The sequence below is a fragment of the Prunus mume genome, linkage group LG3 (genome assembly GCF_029339155.1).
Source record: "Prunus mume cultivar Tortuosa linkage group LG3, ASM2933915v1, whole genome shotgun sequence".
In the NCBI taxonomy this organism is placed as follows: Eukaryota; Viridiplantae; Streptophyta; class Magnoliopsida; order Rosales; family Rosaceae; genus Prunus; species Prunus mume.
In genome coordinates, this window is record NC_142700.1 from 2,174,430 (window position 1) to 2,193,392 (window position 18,963).

The window sequence follows — 18,963 nt, forward strand, 5'->3', positions numbered from 1 at the left end:
GCGTGGGACAAGGTGTTGACGGATTCTATTTTCTATTGAGGTTGACGAAGAAAAGCCTTAAACAAACTAAAAACAAGGTACCTTAAAATGGAGGCTATGAAAAATGTGAAGAAAATGAAAAGAAAAATGGGAGACTATATAACCAGAAATAATAGAGCACGTTACATGTAGGTCAAATATAAAAGGGGTTTCTCTCTCCACTCTCTCTCTACCATTGGATTGCCTTTAGCATCGTTAATATTCTGTTTTCTACATGTGCTTGTGTTACAAAGCAACATAGGACAAAATTTCCCTATGATAGTTCAATATTGTGTCATTTTCACAAGTCACTCTCTGTCTCTCTACTTTCTATCTTTAAAAGTATCCCCTTCACATCCCTCTATAAGTTTCTTTTTTCATGAATGTTGTTGATAACCTACGGAATGTGGATGAAAAAGAAGTGCTAGTTTGAAGAACAAGTATATTTATATATATCATCGAAGGATAGAAATTGCAGTGTTCATGTATAGCATTACAGGTTACAAAATGAATCGAAGTTACAAACAGCAACCCTCCCCACCATACAGAGCAACAAAATCAGGAGATTCTCACTCAATGCAATGTGATGCCTGAAAATGATCCAACGGTAGGGATGACTACTTCTGTCTTCCAGCTCTTAGAAGCAAGTGAGAGATTTTTCTTTGAAGCTTTGCCTCGCAAAATTCTTGAGCTTTAGTATTCTATTCCGTTATTGACTAAATCCCAAAACTCATGAGGACTTGTAAAACAAAATTGTGAGAGCCAGCCAAGCCAAAGCCATCCTTTTGCACTTTTGGCAGACAGTATCTGTTCTTATGACTGTTGAAGAACTAGATTCAATTCCTGAGCACATCTTGCCAGCACACCACCCCTCCTACATTCAAAACAAATTAAATCATGCCCAATCCTTATGGCATTAGCAAGGACATCTTTAAAAAAAAATTATTGTGGCTTAGATCATCGGAGTCCGCATCTAACCTTACAAAGACCGGAAGAATTTTCTGGATCTTCTGCAGCTGGATAAAGCATTGGTTGCAGCATTGGAGCCTGTATACTCAAATTTTCAAATTGAATTTCTTTCGCAACATATGAAAAGAGAATGAGGCAAATTTCTTAATACACATTACCTTTGCTCTGCCTGAAGGTTGACACCAACAGCTGGAGGTGCTGAAATGGTCGAGTGTATCACTGGGCCAAAGACTGCCACTAGCTTCAATAGCATCTCCAACGACACAATTGCATGCCTGTACATTTGCAGCATATACAAAACATTTTTTGTAAGACTGCAATCAAATCCAACGAATACTTACGGGCATGGGGATTTGGGACAAAGACCCTTACCCCTGAATATAAGCACACAATATAAATTAAGCTGCGTGGGAGACTCTCATTGCTCAAGAAGATTTCACAATGACGTTTATAAATCATAAAATAAAAAAAAAAAAAGATCATCTAAAAGAATAAAACTACCAAAAAGTTCATTTTGCTAAACTAGCAACACTGCGCTCCTATACAAATGAAATTGAACTGTCCTTATTGAAAACAAAAAGGACAGTATTTGTTCATGTGTTGGCACTACTATTATTAGTAGCTAGTAATTCATGTCAAAGATTTTACCAGTTCCACTGAAATTCCAACTACTCACATCATCCACTGCTAAAATCATGAATTTGTTTACAACCTCACTCATTAAACAATTACCTTTCAATCTTGCTATCAAGTAGGCCCAGAAGCACAGGAAGCAAACGAGAAAAGAGATCTAAAGTGAGGATATCCATTTTCTCTAGAAGAACACTAATAACATCCGCTTGTACCTGCACCATTATAAGATCATTCTAAGAAAACCCAATTATGCACAGAGAGCAACAGCGGTTTACTTGTTAGAACCACTGGAAATAGTATATGCAACACACATGAACTCATCCAACAAATACCCACAGAATGATCTGGCAGCTTCCTGATAGCACCAATAGCACCTTTAATATCATTCCGTTCCCAAAAATGCCGCACCACCTGCAGTTGCACAGAAGTGTATGTCATGACTTCCAGCAAGGCAGCAGTGCTTGAAAGAAATATTCAAGAGGCAATTCATATGTGGCCCAAAAAGAAAATGAAGAAATTAAATTAATGTAATGTGGCACCTATAAATTTCCTTTTCAACCTATTATCGTAAGAACAGATTTTCAATCACATTGGGTGAAGCGATTCAGACATTATAAATATCGTGTATTAACACAGAACCCTAGATTGGAACAAATCTGAGAACAAAATATCAGGCGTCCGACGAAGTTACCTGTATTAGGTTGCAGAGTCACATAAAAATTAATTTTCAGAAGAATGACAACAGATTATGTGCGAAAACTTCATGGAACAAACATGCACAGAAAGTTAATTTACCTGCAATTTTGTCAGGCGGGAACGAAGGGTACTGAGAAAAACTTCATGAGTTTGCATCAAATCTTCACTAGGACCCCCATTATTTGTAGAGGCCATACGCCTCCCAGAAATCTGAGGTCCTTCTTTCTGCTAGTTACAAACAACAAATAAAAGGTATGTTTATGTTCCATTCCAGGTTGAAAGAATAAGTGATATGTACATTGGCAAAGGCTGTGGACAAATTGTCCAGATTCCCTCTTTTTTTTTTTTTTTTTTGCATGTCAAATAAACCCCTTGCTCTTAAGGCCTAATCTAATAGAGATGGTAACTTTCTTCATAATGTAAGACTAGAAAAGCTTCATGAGGCAGAGAAAATTTACCAGCCTGGTGGATGTTTTTTCCCTTTCAGGTATCACAGGACTAGAGATGCTAGCTTCAACTTCGGGAATCACAGGACTAGAGATACTAGCTTCAACTTCAGGTATCACAGGACTAGAGATACTAGCTTCAACTTCAGGTATCACAGGACTAGAGATACTAGATTCAACTTCAGGTATCATAGGACCAGATATACCAGTTACTTGATCTTCAGGTGTCACAGGACTAGTCATGCTAGTTGCTAGGTTTTCAGGTATTACAGGACTAGAAATGCTAGTTGCTTGATCTTCATTACGATCAAATCTCTCTCTCCTTTCAAATCTCTCAACCAGGGTGCGAGTCCTTCCTGGTACAACTGCAACTGCCAAAAGCAGAATCTTAAGAAATCCAGTGACATCCACTAATATGTTATTTAGATTTAGAATCACGAAGAAGGTAAGCAATGGCAAACCTCCATTCACAAATTTAACAGAGTTTGCCTCCTTGCTGCAATTGAGGGATCCATTTCCTGAAACATTATAGAAAATCAATAAGTACCAGCTAGAGAACATAAAAAACAAAGATTATTATTACAGAGAACAACTACTGAATAAATATTATTATTCAGAAATACAATTAAGACTCCTTATATTACATTTCCTTGTTTTATCAATTTATCTATTTCTTCTAGTATGGGTTGCAGCAGAGTGCAGTAAAGAATAGAGAAACGCCCTCATAAACTTTCTCGGAAGTTGTACTAACAGCTCTGATGTTAGCAATAAACATATACTCCTAATGGAGATTGTTACATGTCTGATACTCGCATAAAACCTCAGTAGTTAAAACATTTATGATTAATAAGACCAATTATGGATCCCGTGAAGGGAATAGCACAGTGTTGCTAGTTTCGTTGGCCAATGCTTTAACTAAATGCTGTCAGGAGAACAGCATTTAGTTAAAGACACAACAGCTCGAGTAAGCAAACACAGAAGTGAATTAAGGTTTGATAAGCAAAAAGGGATAATGAACAGGTTCTCAATCAAGAGAAATCAAGGATAACATAAGTCAAATTTATAAAAAGAAAAGAAAAGAAAGAACAAGAACCAATTAAAATATATAATTTAGAGTTATAAATAGACGGCTATATAAGAGCAAAAACTTACTGGATTCCTGATTAGAGGCCTTCTTCAGCGATATAACTTTTTCAAACTTCTCTTCTACACTCTTGATCTCAGAATGATTTTCCTCGCACGACTCTCTAGCCCTATCTTCTGATACAGTTTTGGTTTGACAGTTAAGATCCATTGCACTATCTGATTTGCTCATCATATTGTAAAGTTTTCCAGATTCAACATCCGGTGGCAGCTCCTCGAAGTCAATTTTGCTATTTGATGCTCTTCGTGCATGAGCTGGTTTGAGCAACATACCACGTCTGGTCCTTGAAAACGCAACAGCTTCCCTTCCAGAGTTAGCCGTATCCTTTCCATCAGGACTGCTCCGAGGTACAATATTAGGCACAACCAGGGATTTATTGACTACTTGTTCGTTAGATTTTGGAGGCAACCCTACTGAAGGGCTCTGCTTTGCAGCAGTGGCTTCCTTTGAATCCAACGAGGGTACAACTCTTGGAGAAACCATTCTCTGTGAGGTAACTGGCTTTCCTCCACTAGCTTTATAGTGAACATAAAACAGAAAATAAGAGTAAGGAAAAATTGAAGTCAGAAGAAACATAAATGCACACAAAAAGTCACATATCTGAAAAATCTAAACATATGTTTCTCTGACAGTGGGAAAATCTAGATTCCCTCATGGGTTCATACCCACGACCTCCACATTTTTATATCATGAATGGAGAGGATCATCTCTGTCTACAAAGACCAGAAACCAAAATGGTTTTCAAAAGCTAATGCTCTGATCAGGATCACAAACTACTCATCTCTGGTCTCGATGTGGTTTAAGCAAAACCAGGCCAATCCTCAATGAATAAGAGTAATAAAAGGTTTTCAATTTAATCAAGGTAATGATAATGTGAATAAATTCAGTTTGTACATGCATCTAAGATAATTGCCAAAACAGGATTCTCATGGAAAACTAAGAGGATGAATAAATCTAGAACTAAAAAGTCAACAACCAAAATCTGACACGGGGGACCAATCTATGTCCAAAGTGCAAGCCATACCATAAGCATTATGAAAAAAATAAGGATGGAAACAAAGCACCCAAATTTAAATAAAAAAATTTAAAAAATCAACATGAAAAGAGAAAGCTTACAATCAATGTATATGTTTTTTATGTCCTTAGTGTCATAATCAGGAGACATGCACCGCAAGCCCGGACTCCTTATACCACTCTCTACCTTCCCCGTGGTTTCCTGAAGTTTAACATAAGGTTTCTGGGCTGTACCGTCATTTTGCACAGGTGTTGAACCAGCTGCATATGGCTTAATAAGCTGAGACAGAAAGAGCGTAATGGTACTATTACAACTCACAGTTTTCAGGCTTAATGACAACATTTGGAGCTTCAAAACAACATAAAAAGGAGTACCCAGGAAAAAAGATTTAAGGTCAGGTGACTACCGATACATCCGCTACCCAAACTCCAACAGAATTTTGATAGTATGAGCAGCCCAATAGTTTCCCATCATGAATGCATAAGTCACCAAGTCTTGACCATCCCATATCAACAGAATCGTGACATATTACAGGTTCCCATGAATGAACCTACAAATAGAGATCTTAAGTTTCTGATTCATTTCAGATACAATCCCATAGAGTACTGAAAGAAACAAAACAAAACCTTCAAACTGTCATCCAATCCAGAAAACAGGGTCCTCCCATCAGGATGAAAGGCAATTGCGCGTACTCCTGTAGGCTGGAAAGGCAGAAAAGATTCTGTCAGAGGAGCAGGATGAAAATCGCATTACAAGAAGCAAGGACTAAAGGAGCATACAATGTGTTATTTATCCATATGAGAGAGAAAGAGAGAGAGATGAGAAAAGTTAGAAAAGAAGAAATGGCAACATAGCAGGCTTCATCTGCAAGATAAACAAATATATTGTTTCAACTGATTTAATTCCCCTTAGATATTTTGTTTTTCTAGCAACCACATTCCGGCTTTATTAAAGGAAAACACAACAGAAATAAAATAAAATAAAAACCTTCAATATTCACCATAAACTTTTAGTTCCAGAACATAAACTCAATACCTCAGGTCTGGAAGATCCAATCAGTTCAAAAGTTTCCAAATCCCAGAATTTTACAGTTCTGTCTGCCGAACCTGGAATATATTTTGTAGATTAGGCTAATACATAAACACAATGATGAGAATGCTGAGATTAAAAGGCGGAGGAGAAAATATGAAGGGACAAACTGCATGCTTAGAAGCTTACAAATCATTAATAAGGCTGCAACCTTTGCATGGGTTATAGAATAGTCGTGTTAAGCATGGCTCAAAAATAGAAAAGATAAAATGAACCAGAGCAAGAAATTGATTTCCATATGCAATTTTAAGATTCATTAAAATCCTCAGCGAGATGTAAGAGTTGCTTGAACAAGTTGGACACAAATGCTATCCAATTTATATCTCCGGAAATTCCTCAATCACATGCAGAGCCAACTTATATCTAAGACATGCCAATATAAGTCTCACTGACCTGTGGCCAAGAGAAACTCAAGGGGATGAAAACCTATGGATCGAATATGTCCTTCATGGAATTTAAAATCATGCAAGAGCTTCCCAGCTGTTAGATCCCATACCTACATAAAATAACAGGAGGATCATGGAAAAGATAGTTTGCTGGAAGCCACCCATTAAATGTGTGATCATTTATTAGTTTGTTACCTTTACTACATTGTCAAACCCACCAGAAACTACCCAGCGACCATCGGGCGTGAACTTAATTGTACTGATGCCCTGAGTATGACCCTTGTACGTGTGGATGCATCCCTTCTTTCTAATATCCCATATCTTTAGATTAGTGTCCGTGGAACCAGAAGCAAAGAACTCACCAAATGGATGAAATTCAACAGCAGTACAGCTGGATCTATGTCCACTAAGTGTGCGAACCACTACACTTCAATAACAATAACAAACACATTAGAAGTTTACTGAAAATATTACTCTTACTTTCAAGGCTACTAGTCTGCAGGCGCCAATCAACAACAGGTGAAGACTTGGACACAAGAGATGTACTCATAGGTTCTCATAGCAGGCTAAGCCTATCAAATGGGTGCCATGATCCCTTAAATTATATCACATTATCTCATGTTAAGTCTAACAAGATATCACTTCTGCCATGCATCTGTTGCCTCGCAGAATCAGAGCATGTAACAGTTCTTAAAAGGAAGAGTCATGTTTGACCAGCAACAATAAATAGATTAAGCAGCCAACTTACTCTTTGTTTCCTCAAGATCCCATATTTTTGTCACACCAGAAGAAGCTCCAGCAAGTACCAAAACTTCTGCCGAATTAAAAGCTACGGATTCAACCGGACTCGTATGACCGGCAAGACTCTGCATATTTACCCCAAAATGAATAGGAGCGTAAGCCATGGTTTCCAACAACCAAAACAAACGTGAAACCATGAAACCATAGAATTAATAAAAAGTAATGTACTTGATTATCAAAATTAGAGAACTTCCTACAACTCACTGCACATCAAAGAAAAATCCAGAAGTAGAAAACAATTACAAATTTTCCATATTGTGTTGAAAGTGCAACACTGAATATCAAAGCAGGAAGACCAGTACCATTAAAGAAGTGGGTTTGCCAATTGTCCAAAGATTGACTATGTGATCATCACCGCCGGTAACAAAAAGTCGACACGCCTTTTTCCCAATATTTAGACAATTAATATTGTCTGAATGAGCCACAAATTCCTCTATATTCCATTAAGTCAAGAAAACATTCCTTTGAGAAAAATACATAATCACAAAAATGCCAAACACAATGCACAACAGGTTACCAAATAAATCTGCTCTTATGCTCCTCTCCATCCCTCGTTTTTCCATTAAAAATAAAATCCAAAATTAAACAACTAGGCGAGATTAAATGAAAATCCTAAACTAAAAATTTATAACCCAAGTTGAGTACTTTTATTGAAATCTTACCTTATTATTATCATAATGGGAAAGCATAACTGAACTAACAGAGTGACAGCCCCATTTCACGAAACGTAAAATCTTTATAAATTTGCTTATTTTCCTACATTTTCTGAGCTACCAAGCAGAGCATGAAATTCGTCAATTTCCAACCAAAAAAGAAAAAGAAAAGAAAAATATAAATCTCTCTACTTTCAAGTTGAGCTTAGCCACTGCATGTTAGAAAGATACCACATTATAATTAGATCAAGATTGTGAAAAAACAGAGCTCAATTCCAGCTAAGCATCTCAAGAAAATCAAACATTTAGAAAAGGATACGCAGCTTATATGAGCGCTTAGCCATTCTGAGCTAGTCGGAAAAGCTGAATCCGGAGCCAAAACGACGTCGGGAAACGGAAAACTTCAACTTGATATCGGTAACTTCAGCTTGATCAGAACTAGAGCTTTGAGCTGAAGCGGCTTTTCTTTCCTTTCTCAAAAATTTCAGCTGAAATGGAAATCCACTGAGAAATATAGGAATTGGATTCCGATGGAATAATCTAACAGACGAAGTCGATATTCAGATTCAACAGTGAAAAATAAGATGAAGAAAACCAAAGGAACTCTTTGCTTTTGAAGAATCTGAGGACCTTGACTGTCAGAGAGCGAGCACCAAGTTCTCTACCTCTTCTCTCCGCTCGCTGCTTCTGTTTTGATTGACCAAAATGCCCTTCGTTTTTAACCGTGCGAGCAGTGAAACTACGTCGAAGCCCCTGATCGGTTATTTTGTGAGGCGCTGGTGTCTACGTGTTCAATTTGGGTGGTTTGGAATTTCCAATTTTTTTATTGCTTTCATTCATGTAATTTATTTTTTTAATTCTGCACTGCACGTTGGGGAATATATATTTAATTTTAATTATTTTTTATTGTCTGTGAGTGAATGGATAATTAAAATACTAATTAGATCAAATTTTATTTGGAGGTGGGAAAATGACTTTTGTCCAACATTAGTTAGTTAGGATAGTAGACTTGCCTAATTGACAACTAACAGATTCCTTAAAAACCAGTTTCTTCTTCTTGTTTTATTTGTTCTTGAGGGTTAATTAATTGTGTTAAATAGAAATTATAGGATTAAGACATGTTACTTACATTATTAGTTAATGGTAATTATAATTTGATTTACAAATAAAGAAATGATTGGCATGAGATTTGGAAGTTTGTGGCCAAAACCAATTCATTGCACAAACACAATACACAGTGCATGTGATTATCAAAATTTGCTTTCCACGACAGGAATTAATGTTTTCATTTTCACTCATTCTTCTAACTTTCAACTACCATGGATTGGACCCATTTCCAGAAGAAAAAAAGTTAGTCTTTTTCTGGTAGAATGATTTTCAGAAAACTTCACGGACCAAATAAATTCATTTAGAAGCAACCAACCACAAACTAATCAGATGAAACCATCAATTCCCGGGTTGCTGCAAAACGCATATTATTTATTAATATACCAACTGCAGTTTCAGAATCAGAAGCCTCTCCTTCAACTGTCTAAACCACCAACTGGACACAAGTCTGAAGACTGAAAATGAAAGGTATGGTCCTTGCACTGTGTGTAGCCCTACTATCAATGTTCGAGTCCCGCTGCTAGCAATCCTCATTGGTGCGTGATATGTAACTTCATACATAAATCCATATCGATGGCAGCTGACAGTTGGGTGCCGCGCGTAAGTCTTTCCGACTCGAGATTGTGGATTTGCCCTAACACTGGTGGTCAGTGTAGCCAATCAATCATAAACTTTTGATTTTTTTGAAAAAAAAGTGAAAGTGAAAGTGAAAGCTCAGTTTTTAACAGAAGTCCAAGAAATAATGAAAGAATGAATTACAGTTAAAGTTTGGTTTTTTTTCCTTTAATCAGTCCTTTTCTCAACCAATATTTTGCATAACCAAACTAATCTCAAATTCATATCGGCAACAAAATGGAAATATATATAGTAACGAATCATATTAAGATACAGCATATGTTGCATTCAAGGAGTGTTTCAACGTGTGAAGCACAGCCCTGTCTTTGAACTGATATAGTTTTTTGTTAAAAAAATATTTGACTGCCAATGGGGCAGTGAGTCATCCGACATCCCACACAAGCATCATGGATGGCACTCATTTTGCCATAAATCTCAAAGAATTTTTGACTTTCTGTCCCACCTGGATCTTTCGTTGCCTATCAATTTGTATTCTTGAGAATATATAGAAAACTACGTATTTACCACAAAAAAAATAACACTAGCCAAGACAAAACACACAACTAACGACCACAACTATCAATATGTTTGCGAAGGAGAAAGACCACATGCACCTCCTCTCCTAGTGAGTAAAAAATAACCACAAAAACAAAGGTCTCACTTCTATTAGACAAATAATTACATTGGTAAACAATAATCACACACAAAAATTGTCTGAACATTTGCACATTAAATTATGTTAAACGAGGTCTTGAGGATGTTGCTTTGCCCTGAAAACACTACTCCGGAAAGTCCCTGTCAGACCCCAACTTGCAACTTCTGCAACCTTACCATCTCGGTTGGGAAAGACATGTTTCCCAGTTAAGATTTGTTCCTCATTATGTTCATTGCCGGAGAGGTGGAGGCTCCGACTAAACCATTTGTAAGAGTTCCTGGACAATTTCAGAAATTGGTGGTCGAAACTCTGGCTCCCGCTGCAAAAAGATTGGATATAAGGTGACTTCATGTTCTAGCTAAACGCTAAACAGTCCTTCAAAAATATTTATGCATTCAAGTGTTGTTTAATGAAAATCACATGCTTTCTTTGAGACATGAAGATGTAATTCTGAACTTAAAACACATAAAACTTCTCCATATATTTATTCAATTGTAGAATTTCTAAGTTCTATATTCATTATGCATCGTCTAGCAAGAGCCTTGAACAAATAATTTGTGAGAGGTAAAGGAATGCAGAAACTCACCTGTACGCATGAGGAAATAATATCAGCAAAACGTGACAGAGACTTCATAGTAAATGCTCCATTTAGTGAGGGATCAACCATCCTTGATAATGCATCAATGTCATGAAGCTTAGGAACTGCCCATCTAACCAAATATTGCTCCCCACGAGGCCGCGACCTAGAAATTTAATAACAAGAATACATAATCTTGCATGATAGGTAATACATTTGAGTTGAGAACTTTTAGCAGTGAAAAATGCAAGAAACACACAAGCATATTAGTCTTAAAATTATTGCAAACCTGTCATAGGACTTCCGCCCTGTAAGGAGCTCTAGCATTACAACTCCAAAGCTGTAGACATCACTTTGATGAGTATAACTTCCGGAATCAAACTCTGGGGCAGCAGAACCATAAGCAGTGAGGAGGTGCCCAGACATCTGAGAGTGCACGAACAAATCAGCAACAAATTATATCCTTAAAACAACTTTATAGCTTAAATTGCACAGACTCTGTTATCTCCAACAGTGAGTTGGCTTCACCCAACAAGTAAGTTTATTACTTACAAGTATAATTTCGAGGTTTCAACCTAAAAGTTAGGAGACTTACAGAGGGAGACATTATCAGAGGAGCTAAACCACAGTCTGAGACGTGTACTTCAAGTTTTTCATCAAGGAGGAGATTGGCAGACTTGAAATTATGGTGCACAATGGGTGGCTGACAGACCTCGTGCAAATACCTTTACCACAAGTGAAAGAAAGAAACTCAGGTACAAATGATTAATGAAATGGGTGGAGGGCCACCTCTTTGCCCAAGTGCACAAGTCAAAAATGAATAAATTACGGGTCCTTACAGGGGATGCCCTGAGCCACCAATAAAGGGGAAACAACAGAGACATTAAGAATTTCTAATAACCAGTTAATGAATTCCATAAAGGATGGTCTTGGTTTTTGAGTCATTGTTCTACTTACTCAAGAGCTCTTGCAGCTCCAAGTGCAATGCGGATGCGCACACTCCATAAAAGTTTCTGATGGATTTCATCATCAGTATGCAGTGCATCATGGAGAGTCCCATTTCTGCAATACTCGTACACAAGTAGCCGTTGACCATGCTCAGCACAGTAACCCACTAGTTCGACAATATTAGCATGCCTAGTTGTACAGATATTAGACACTAGATCAATAAATTCCTCATCACTCTGCTGCCTACAAGCTGTATTGTCCAGTTTCTTGACTGCCAAAACCTACAAAGGAATCAAGAAGTGGAAGATTAGATGTCAGGGCAGACATAAGAAATGAGGAAGCGAACCAAAGCTTGCAAGAAACAAGCAGCATCATCCCAACCCCAAAGAAACCTTAATTAGTTAACTACGGAACGAAGAAACAACACCACATCCAAAAATAACAAACGGAAGGTATAATGTAGAAGGAAAAACAAGCCAAACGACCAAATGGTCAGATGGTAGTCTCCGCAGTCAACAAAAAAACAAAGGAATCATACCTTTTGATCAGGAAGCTTAGCCCTGTAAACACTGCCAAGCATGCCTGCTCCAATAAAATTTTCTTCAGAGAAGCTATTGGTATACTGCTGAAGTGATGCAACAGTAAAAACTTTTACAGAGCTTGGGTTTGGACTCTTCATGGGACACCTGCTTGTAGTTACTCTAGTAGGCCCAACAGGATTTGTGGTATCCTTAGCAAGGAAAAATGGGGGAGGGGGTGGTGGCAAAAATTCTGCATCCATGTCTGTCATGTCAACCACATGATCCTTCTTATGCGTTGAACTTTCAGCAATACTTTGCACATCTATCTTGTTTTCCTTTTGCGGCTTTGGAATTACAGCCATTCTGTTGCTGTCCACTCCATATCCATCCAGTGGTTTCATAACTGCCTCTTTTGGGACTGTTAAAGAAGTTCAAAAAGGTACCTTTATGCAAAAGCAGAACTTAGATGTTTGAGTAAAATGATAGAAATAAAGTTACCTTTCTCCATTGGAACACCTTCTGGAAGTGATGATTCACTGTGTTTAGTACTCTCTCTAGGGATCTTATATGTATTAAGCTCATGCTGCTTTGCTTTCTTGTTTTCTCTCCTTCCTTTGAAACATCTCACTAGAAGACACAAGATTAATACAATAAGTACTAAAAATCCTCCGACAGCAATCCATGTGACCGTCTTAGCTGTCAAAAATTTCCTAGGTGTAGCAGAATTTAGTGTTACTGGAAAAGAAGGTCCATTAGCCTGTTTCCAAGGATGTTCAGAAGAAGAAGGTGCCCTGGCTAAGAACGAAGGTGCTGGTGCTGGAGGTGATGGAATAATGGTAGTATTGAAAGGATTTCCATCTTTTCTGCACAGCAGATGTCACCATTAGTAAAAGGAGAAAGAGGTTTAAACAAGACTACATACAGTAAAATTTCTGGGGTAGATTGCCATGGGAATGAAGAACAACCCAAACAACATGTATATACTGAGACAGAAAGTGATAGCCATACAATCTTGCCAAAATAATACAGTGACACCATTCTACAATGATAAAACCATTTTCTGAGTAACTGTATCCTAGAGGTCTAAAGGCAACTTACTTTTTGTATAAAAAAAAAATTCTCCGGACGGTAAATGTCCAATTTCTACTCTTAAATAATGTGTTTTCAGCTTTTTACTATCATAACGTTTACATGGCACAATCCAGTTCAATGCATAAAACAGAATAACTTCATTATTTCATTTATGGTGTGATGCTTCAATCCCGAAGTTTATGTTTTATTTTCTGCCCAAATTATTTAAAAGAATCTCATAGGTTTGTCTATAAAATGACATAATCTCAGTAGAAAAAAATTAACTAGGAGAAACTAAGGAAGCATATTAGTGGCACAAGTTTCAATGTTAGCATAATTCATGTTACGGAAAGGTTTATGCCTAACAACAAACTAGCAAGAAGAAAGTTTTCCTCAGGATTACCTGAAATTTGGAATACTAAGCAACTTTGCAGGTATTGGCCCTGAGAATAAATTGTTTTCAATGTTCCTACATCAGAAAATAACAATTTTGAGTTGCTGAAGAGAGCTTCTGAACTAAAATGGAATCATCTCTCAAGCAAACATGCAAAGAAAAAGCCATGAGACCAATTTAAGCTATGAAGGATGTCAGAACTTACAGATCCTGTAGGGGAAGATCCTGTAACACATTAAGGGTTCCAACCAGGCGATTGTTCTGCAAGTTCCTGTATTTAAGAAATATTTACAGTTAGCAAAGATTAGGCATGGATAGTAAATAGCTGATGAGATATCTTATGCAGTCAGTAACTTATCAGGCACCACTAGTTCCAAAAAAAGTCAAGTTTGTCAGGGAGACTCACAATGTAGAAAGAGATGACAAATTACCCAATGAGGGGCACAGTTGACCACTTAAATTATTACCAGACAGATCCCTGCACCATGATATATCATTATGACCGAAACGAGGAACTGTAAAACAGAGGAACACTAACTGAATCAATTAAAAACCCATACAATCTGTTTAAACCAGTAAGCAGTTGAAAGGCATCTGGCATTTCACCGCTGAGATGGTTATTGTCTAATGACCTGACAGGAACATAGAAATGAAATCATTTTGAAATGAAAAATGACAACAAACTAAGTAATTACCAATACAACACCAAGAAAAGCAATGGTTGTATGAAATCTTACAGTTGCAACAACTGAACTAAAGATGACAAACCACCTGGGATGCTTCCAGTGAACAGATTATTTGATAGAGAACTAAAGAAGGGGAAGTAAAACATATAATCTTGTTAGGAGCTGTGCAAAAAAGGATATACTGACTGCTAAACAATAGTCAAAACTGATTGGGGTCCAGACATACACGTTTCTGACAGTAGGGGGCAAAGATGATGGAATACTCCCTCCAATATGGTTGTTGCTCAAATCTCTGGTCCATAAAATTTAACAAAGCTTCATAAGATTATGTATATAAATTCAAAGAACGTAAGCAGGCAATTCAAGTCAGTGGTAAGCAGGCAATTCCAGTCAGTGGGTAGACTATTCAGATGCTGAAAACCAGAAAATGCAGAATGATTGGATTAAACCGATTATTTATTCACTTACACACCAGAATCACTTCAAGCAAATAGTTGTAAAAGGTACACTTTCTTTTGGAAAAATACAATTTGTATTACAAGTTTTACAGTATTTTAGTTCATAAATCGATGTGTCGACATGCAACACCAAATTAGCTTCTTTTTTTTTTTTTTAACATATAGATGGTGACCCAGAAGGTAATGGAATTCAGGTTTCAAACCATTATGAACGGGCAGATTCAGAAAATAGCTTAAGAAGTTAATCTGAATGATGTGAACCTTAGCTATATGATAACTGGAAGCACAAGACCAACACTTCAATAGAAAAGGAGACTCACATTTCTATAATTGAACCGAAGAGTCCCAAGCTATCACCCAGCTGTCCTCCCAGTTTGGCTCCATTAAGCTTTCTGTTAATCCAACTAGCTCAGAAAATACTGCTTAAAAGATTCGATTGTGCTATTTACAAAAGAGGGAATCAACATACAGTCCTGTTATGTTTGAGAAGACGCAATCAACCCCTTGCCAGTGATCACCACATGGGTCTCCTCCAACAAGAAGCCATCCTTGAAGAGGTGGGTAGCCTAGAGCAACGTATAAGCCATTTATTGCCGCAACTGAAAGACAAACGTGCACAATAACCATATATTCATCCATAGTAAGAAGAAAAAGTTCAAGACTTCAAAAATCATAAATAGCAAAACAGCAGAATATGAGAGTAAAGAATTGAAATTTTTTGACAGATTCGAAAGCCAGTTGCTAGCAACTTTTGCTTCTAACTTGCCTCAAGTTTTCCCAGGAATCAAACAGAGGACTATCAGAGAATATAAATAGCTTTAAAAATTTGAATGCTGTACTTACCATCAAGTGGGTCAGTCAATGCAACAGAAAATGGCACAATGAGAATCAGCATCAACCCAATGAAGAACTGCATGTGTAACTCCCACCTCACACAACCCATTCCAGGCTGCGTCAAGAAACCAACTTTTTTGTCGTTATTTTATTTTATTTTCCCACCAAAAAAAAAGTAGCAAAACCCTTGAACATGAAAAACCTCAATAAAAAAGCACACAGAGTTCTAAACCCAGCTAAAAAGTTCAAAGCTTCCAAAACGCCATGGCTGTGTATAACGAACTATATGAAGCTTGAAGGTGCGAGATGAACTGGGTTCAGCTAAAAATTGTGGTTAGCAAAAACAACGCGGGCAATTATGTCTAAGATTTCTGAGACTGAAAATGGAAAATAAATAATAAATTATCAAGTCTTTGATGGGCTTTGATAGAGAAAGAAAGCAGCAGCTGAAGAAAAAAAATTCGGACTTGAACAGTTGCACTGTCTTTTCGAGAAAAGCAGGAAGTGCTCTGTACCTGCTGCTCTATATGCGTGTATTTTTTTGAAAGAGATGCGTTTCGAATTTTCGAAAGTTTGAAAAAAATTAAACCGTTTCTTTTTGGTCCTTCTGATTTTTTTGTTTCTTGGACATTCTCTCCACTCAAATTATAAATTATAAATTATATCATGCTTAAGATAGCTGGGAACTCCGCGCCGGTTCTTTTTGCTTTTTATAATCAAATCCCCCACTTATACAAGGGCCAAGGATGCGAGTATAATAATCCCAAATATATCCATCCTTTAACAGCAATTTGGAAGTCCCCTGCACCTTGTTCTTTCTTGTTGGTTCGGCACATTTCATGGATGGTTTGAACACCTTCATGAAAGAAGACGACAAAACTACGTCGGGTTGATGGATTTATATCGTATTTGAGAAGACTTGATTTAGATATATGCTCGAATTGGTTATGACTTTAGAAAATTTAGTCATGCCTCTTCTAGAAAGTGTACATTATATCGAAAGAGTGGAGGTAAAATTTAAAAACTAACCAACTTATGTGTACTTTCTCGTCTTCTTGCTATGAATTTATGTTGTGCTTAGTATGCACACAATACTATATTAGTAATGACTATAATAAAAAACACATGTAAACCAACCACGAAGAATTGCATACACGCGACAACGTGATCCCTTTTGAAAAATTCACAATAAGAATAAAAACAATTTTAGTTTACAATCAAAACCCCCTTAGCACTAGATTGTTTAACCTAACTCCCCAAAGTTATATTTATACCCTATAGGACTTACATTATAATACAACCCGAAGTAGGAAACAAAACCCTACTAAATGGGTTTAAAAAAAAGTAAAAGGGGAAAGCTTGCACGACATGATAAATTATTGCACCTCCTAGGCAATTGCCAAACAGGCTTTGGCGGAACAAGAAACTTATAATCGTGAGGGGATGGGTATCAACCTCTTACATGTATATACCATTTGAGAGTAAGAAAAGAAAACAAACTCTAAACACATTTTAACTTGTTGGGAGAACGTTTATATTTTATTGTTGAGATGGATACAATCCCAACCACATTTATTTATATAGAAAGAATTCATGTAGGTGGCACTCATGTGACTCATACGTCAATTTCTCACATGACAATTAGGGCACACCAATGCATGATGAGTGCCATGATTGGTGAGCAAACTTAATTATTATAAAAACATGTATTTTTCAGAAAGAAAAAAGTATGGACTTGTGGGCACGGAAACAGCTTTATGCTCCCTCAGCTGAGTCTGGGGTCTTGACTAATGCTTTATCTATGTGAATGAATGATTTCATGTAAACCAGAAGCACGCAATATTAATTATTGAAATCTTGGAATAGTTGGCTGCTTTATTTATCCAATAAGGGACTTGGGTTCTGATCTTTTACTTGGCAACTTTGTTCTGCATTTTTAGTGGCCTATTCATATGCGTCAAGATCACGTTTGATGATCCAATCATAGAATCCTTCTACATCATCGACACCCACCAAACTTATCAAACACCCTGTCAAGCATTTTAATCAGTATCTAGGAATTGCATTCGTTTTCTTTCTCCTCAAGAGTTAATTGTTGTCCTCCCTGAGAAGAACACATAAATTTCAGCTGAATAAGTAGATTAATTAGATGAACAAAGACAGATAAGTGAGCCTTGAACAAAGGATTGAGTGTTGAGAAAACAAATTCCAAAACCGAAAAAAACCATCATATTTGTTTTCTTGTTCATCCAAACTCATCCCAAGGCCAAAACCAGCCCAAAGTTAGCAACAACAGTGAAAACTTCCATTGGCATGCATGGCAGGCCCAAAGACATCTATGCCACAAAGAAAAGCAAACAAAAGGCTTGTAATGCAACACTTATTTACCATATCTCCTTGGCCACAAACAAAAACACAATTGTAGTAAATTAAGAGGGGGGCCTGGGCTACCTGGCTTTGGGCAAAAGAAACATCCAACCCAAGGCTTGGAGGACTTGTTTTCTTCGTTTCTGATAAGCAACTTCTGGCTCTGTTCTGGTGTCCGGGTCTTTACTTTAGGCAGGTGAATTCTGCAGGAGGTACGATTGATACACATCAAGCCACGTGTCCCGAAGATCTTTTTCTTGCCCTTCTTCTCATACGTTTCTGTCTGTGACTCTGTCGAATTAAAGAAGGAACTGACCCCCAATTTTATATCCATTTTTTTACAATTTTGTTTTTACTTCTCAATATGCCAATTCTGTGTTCGGTTCACTGCTTACTGCAGATCTTTCTTTCTTCCGTTCTCTCTTGCTCAACAGTTTTATCTCATTGGTTCTTTCATAATTCCTAATTATGATTTTATCATAAATTCCACATTGGTTTATTGTAGCCATGAGCCAACTGTCATTAATTATCTCATTAGGGATACCAACGGTTATTAGCAACTATTATTTCTCTTTTTAAATCCAATTTTAGTATGCACAACACCGTAGTATGGTAGTGTAGTGAAATGCTAACGAGGGTTGATTGAGTTGGTAAGAATTATTCTCTTAGTCATTTAAGTCTAAGTTCAAGTCCTACTACCGACAGTTTTTTTTTGGTAAGTAATCTATAAAAATAAAAAATGAAGTTAAAAATCCCTATGTAAGTTCTTTAAAAAAATTGCTTATTGCTATATATTCACTACAAGTTAATAGTTAATATATTTATAACCACTGAGCCATGTTCCAGTGTACCACACTCAATTACCTGTGGAGTGGCCATG

The 18,963-nt window shown here is 37.1% G+C and overlaps 2 protein-coding genes across 7 annotated transcripts; both read right to left on the bottom strand.

Annotated features, from left to right (window-relative positions):
- Positions 1-446: 446 nt before the first annotated feature.
- LOC103324665 (katanin p80 WD40 repeat-containing subunit B1 homolog KTN80.1) lies at positions 447-8,539 on the bottom strand. 6 transcript variants are annotated; one of them, XR_016124997.1, is made up of 18 exons: positions 8,170-8,487; positions 7,500-7,630; positions 7,145-7,262; positions 6,592-6,818; positions 6,404-6,506; positions 5,957-6,027; positions 5,548-5,622; positions 5,328-5,471; positions 5,023-5,200; positions 3,915-4,421; positions 3,224-3,280; positions 2,775-3,133; positions 2,416-2,541; positions 1,953-2,031; positions 1,720-1,832; positions 1,146-1,262; positions 997-1,065; positions 447-892 (listed from the first exon to the last, which is right to left on the bottom strand). XR_016124997.1 is itself a non-coding variant. In XM_008226762.3 (18 exons), the coding sequence occupies exons 1-18, from the start codon at positions 8,192-8,194 to the stop codon at positions 832-834; spliced, it is 2,556 nt and encodes an 851-aa protein (XP_008224984.2). In that variant the 5' UTR covers positions 8,195-8,539; the 3' UTR covers positions 447-831. The 6 variants fall into 6 exon arrangements, 4 of the variants coding, with proteins under 4 accessions (XP_008224984.2, XP_088903927.1, XP_008224985.2 ...); XR_001677588.2 differs by having other exon boundaries at positions 2,416-2,544; XM_008226762.3 differs by having other exon boundaries at positions 1,957-2,031; positions 8,170-8,539.
- Positions 8,540-10,050: 1,511 nt separating this feature from the next.
- On the bottom strand, positions 10,051-16,206 carry SUB (Leucine-rich repeat protein kinase family protein). The gene is made up of 17 exons (XM_089047802.1): positions 15,919-16,206; positions 15,726-15,831; positions 15,352-15,481; positions 15,203-15,274; positions 14,651-14,716; positions 14,476-14,547; positions 14,299-14,370; positions 14,145-14,216; positions 13,944-14,009; positions 13,748-13,813; positions 12,772-13,136; positions 12,291-12,691; positions 11,762-12,033; positions 11,400-11,529; positions 11,094-11,230; positions 10,814-10,970; positions 10,051-10,546 (listed from the first exon to the last, which is right to left on the bottom strand). The coding sequence occupies exons 2-17, from the start codon at positions 15,823-15,825 to the stop codon at positions 10,484-10,486; spliced, it is 2,241 nt and encodes a 746-aa protein (XP_088903928.1). The 5' UTR covers positions 15,826-15,831; positions 15,919-16,206; the 3' UTR covers positions 10,051-10,483.
- Positions 16,207-18,963: the final 2,757 nt, after the last annotated feature.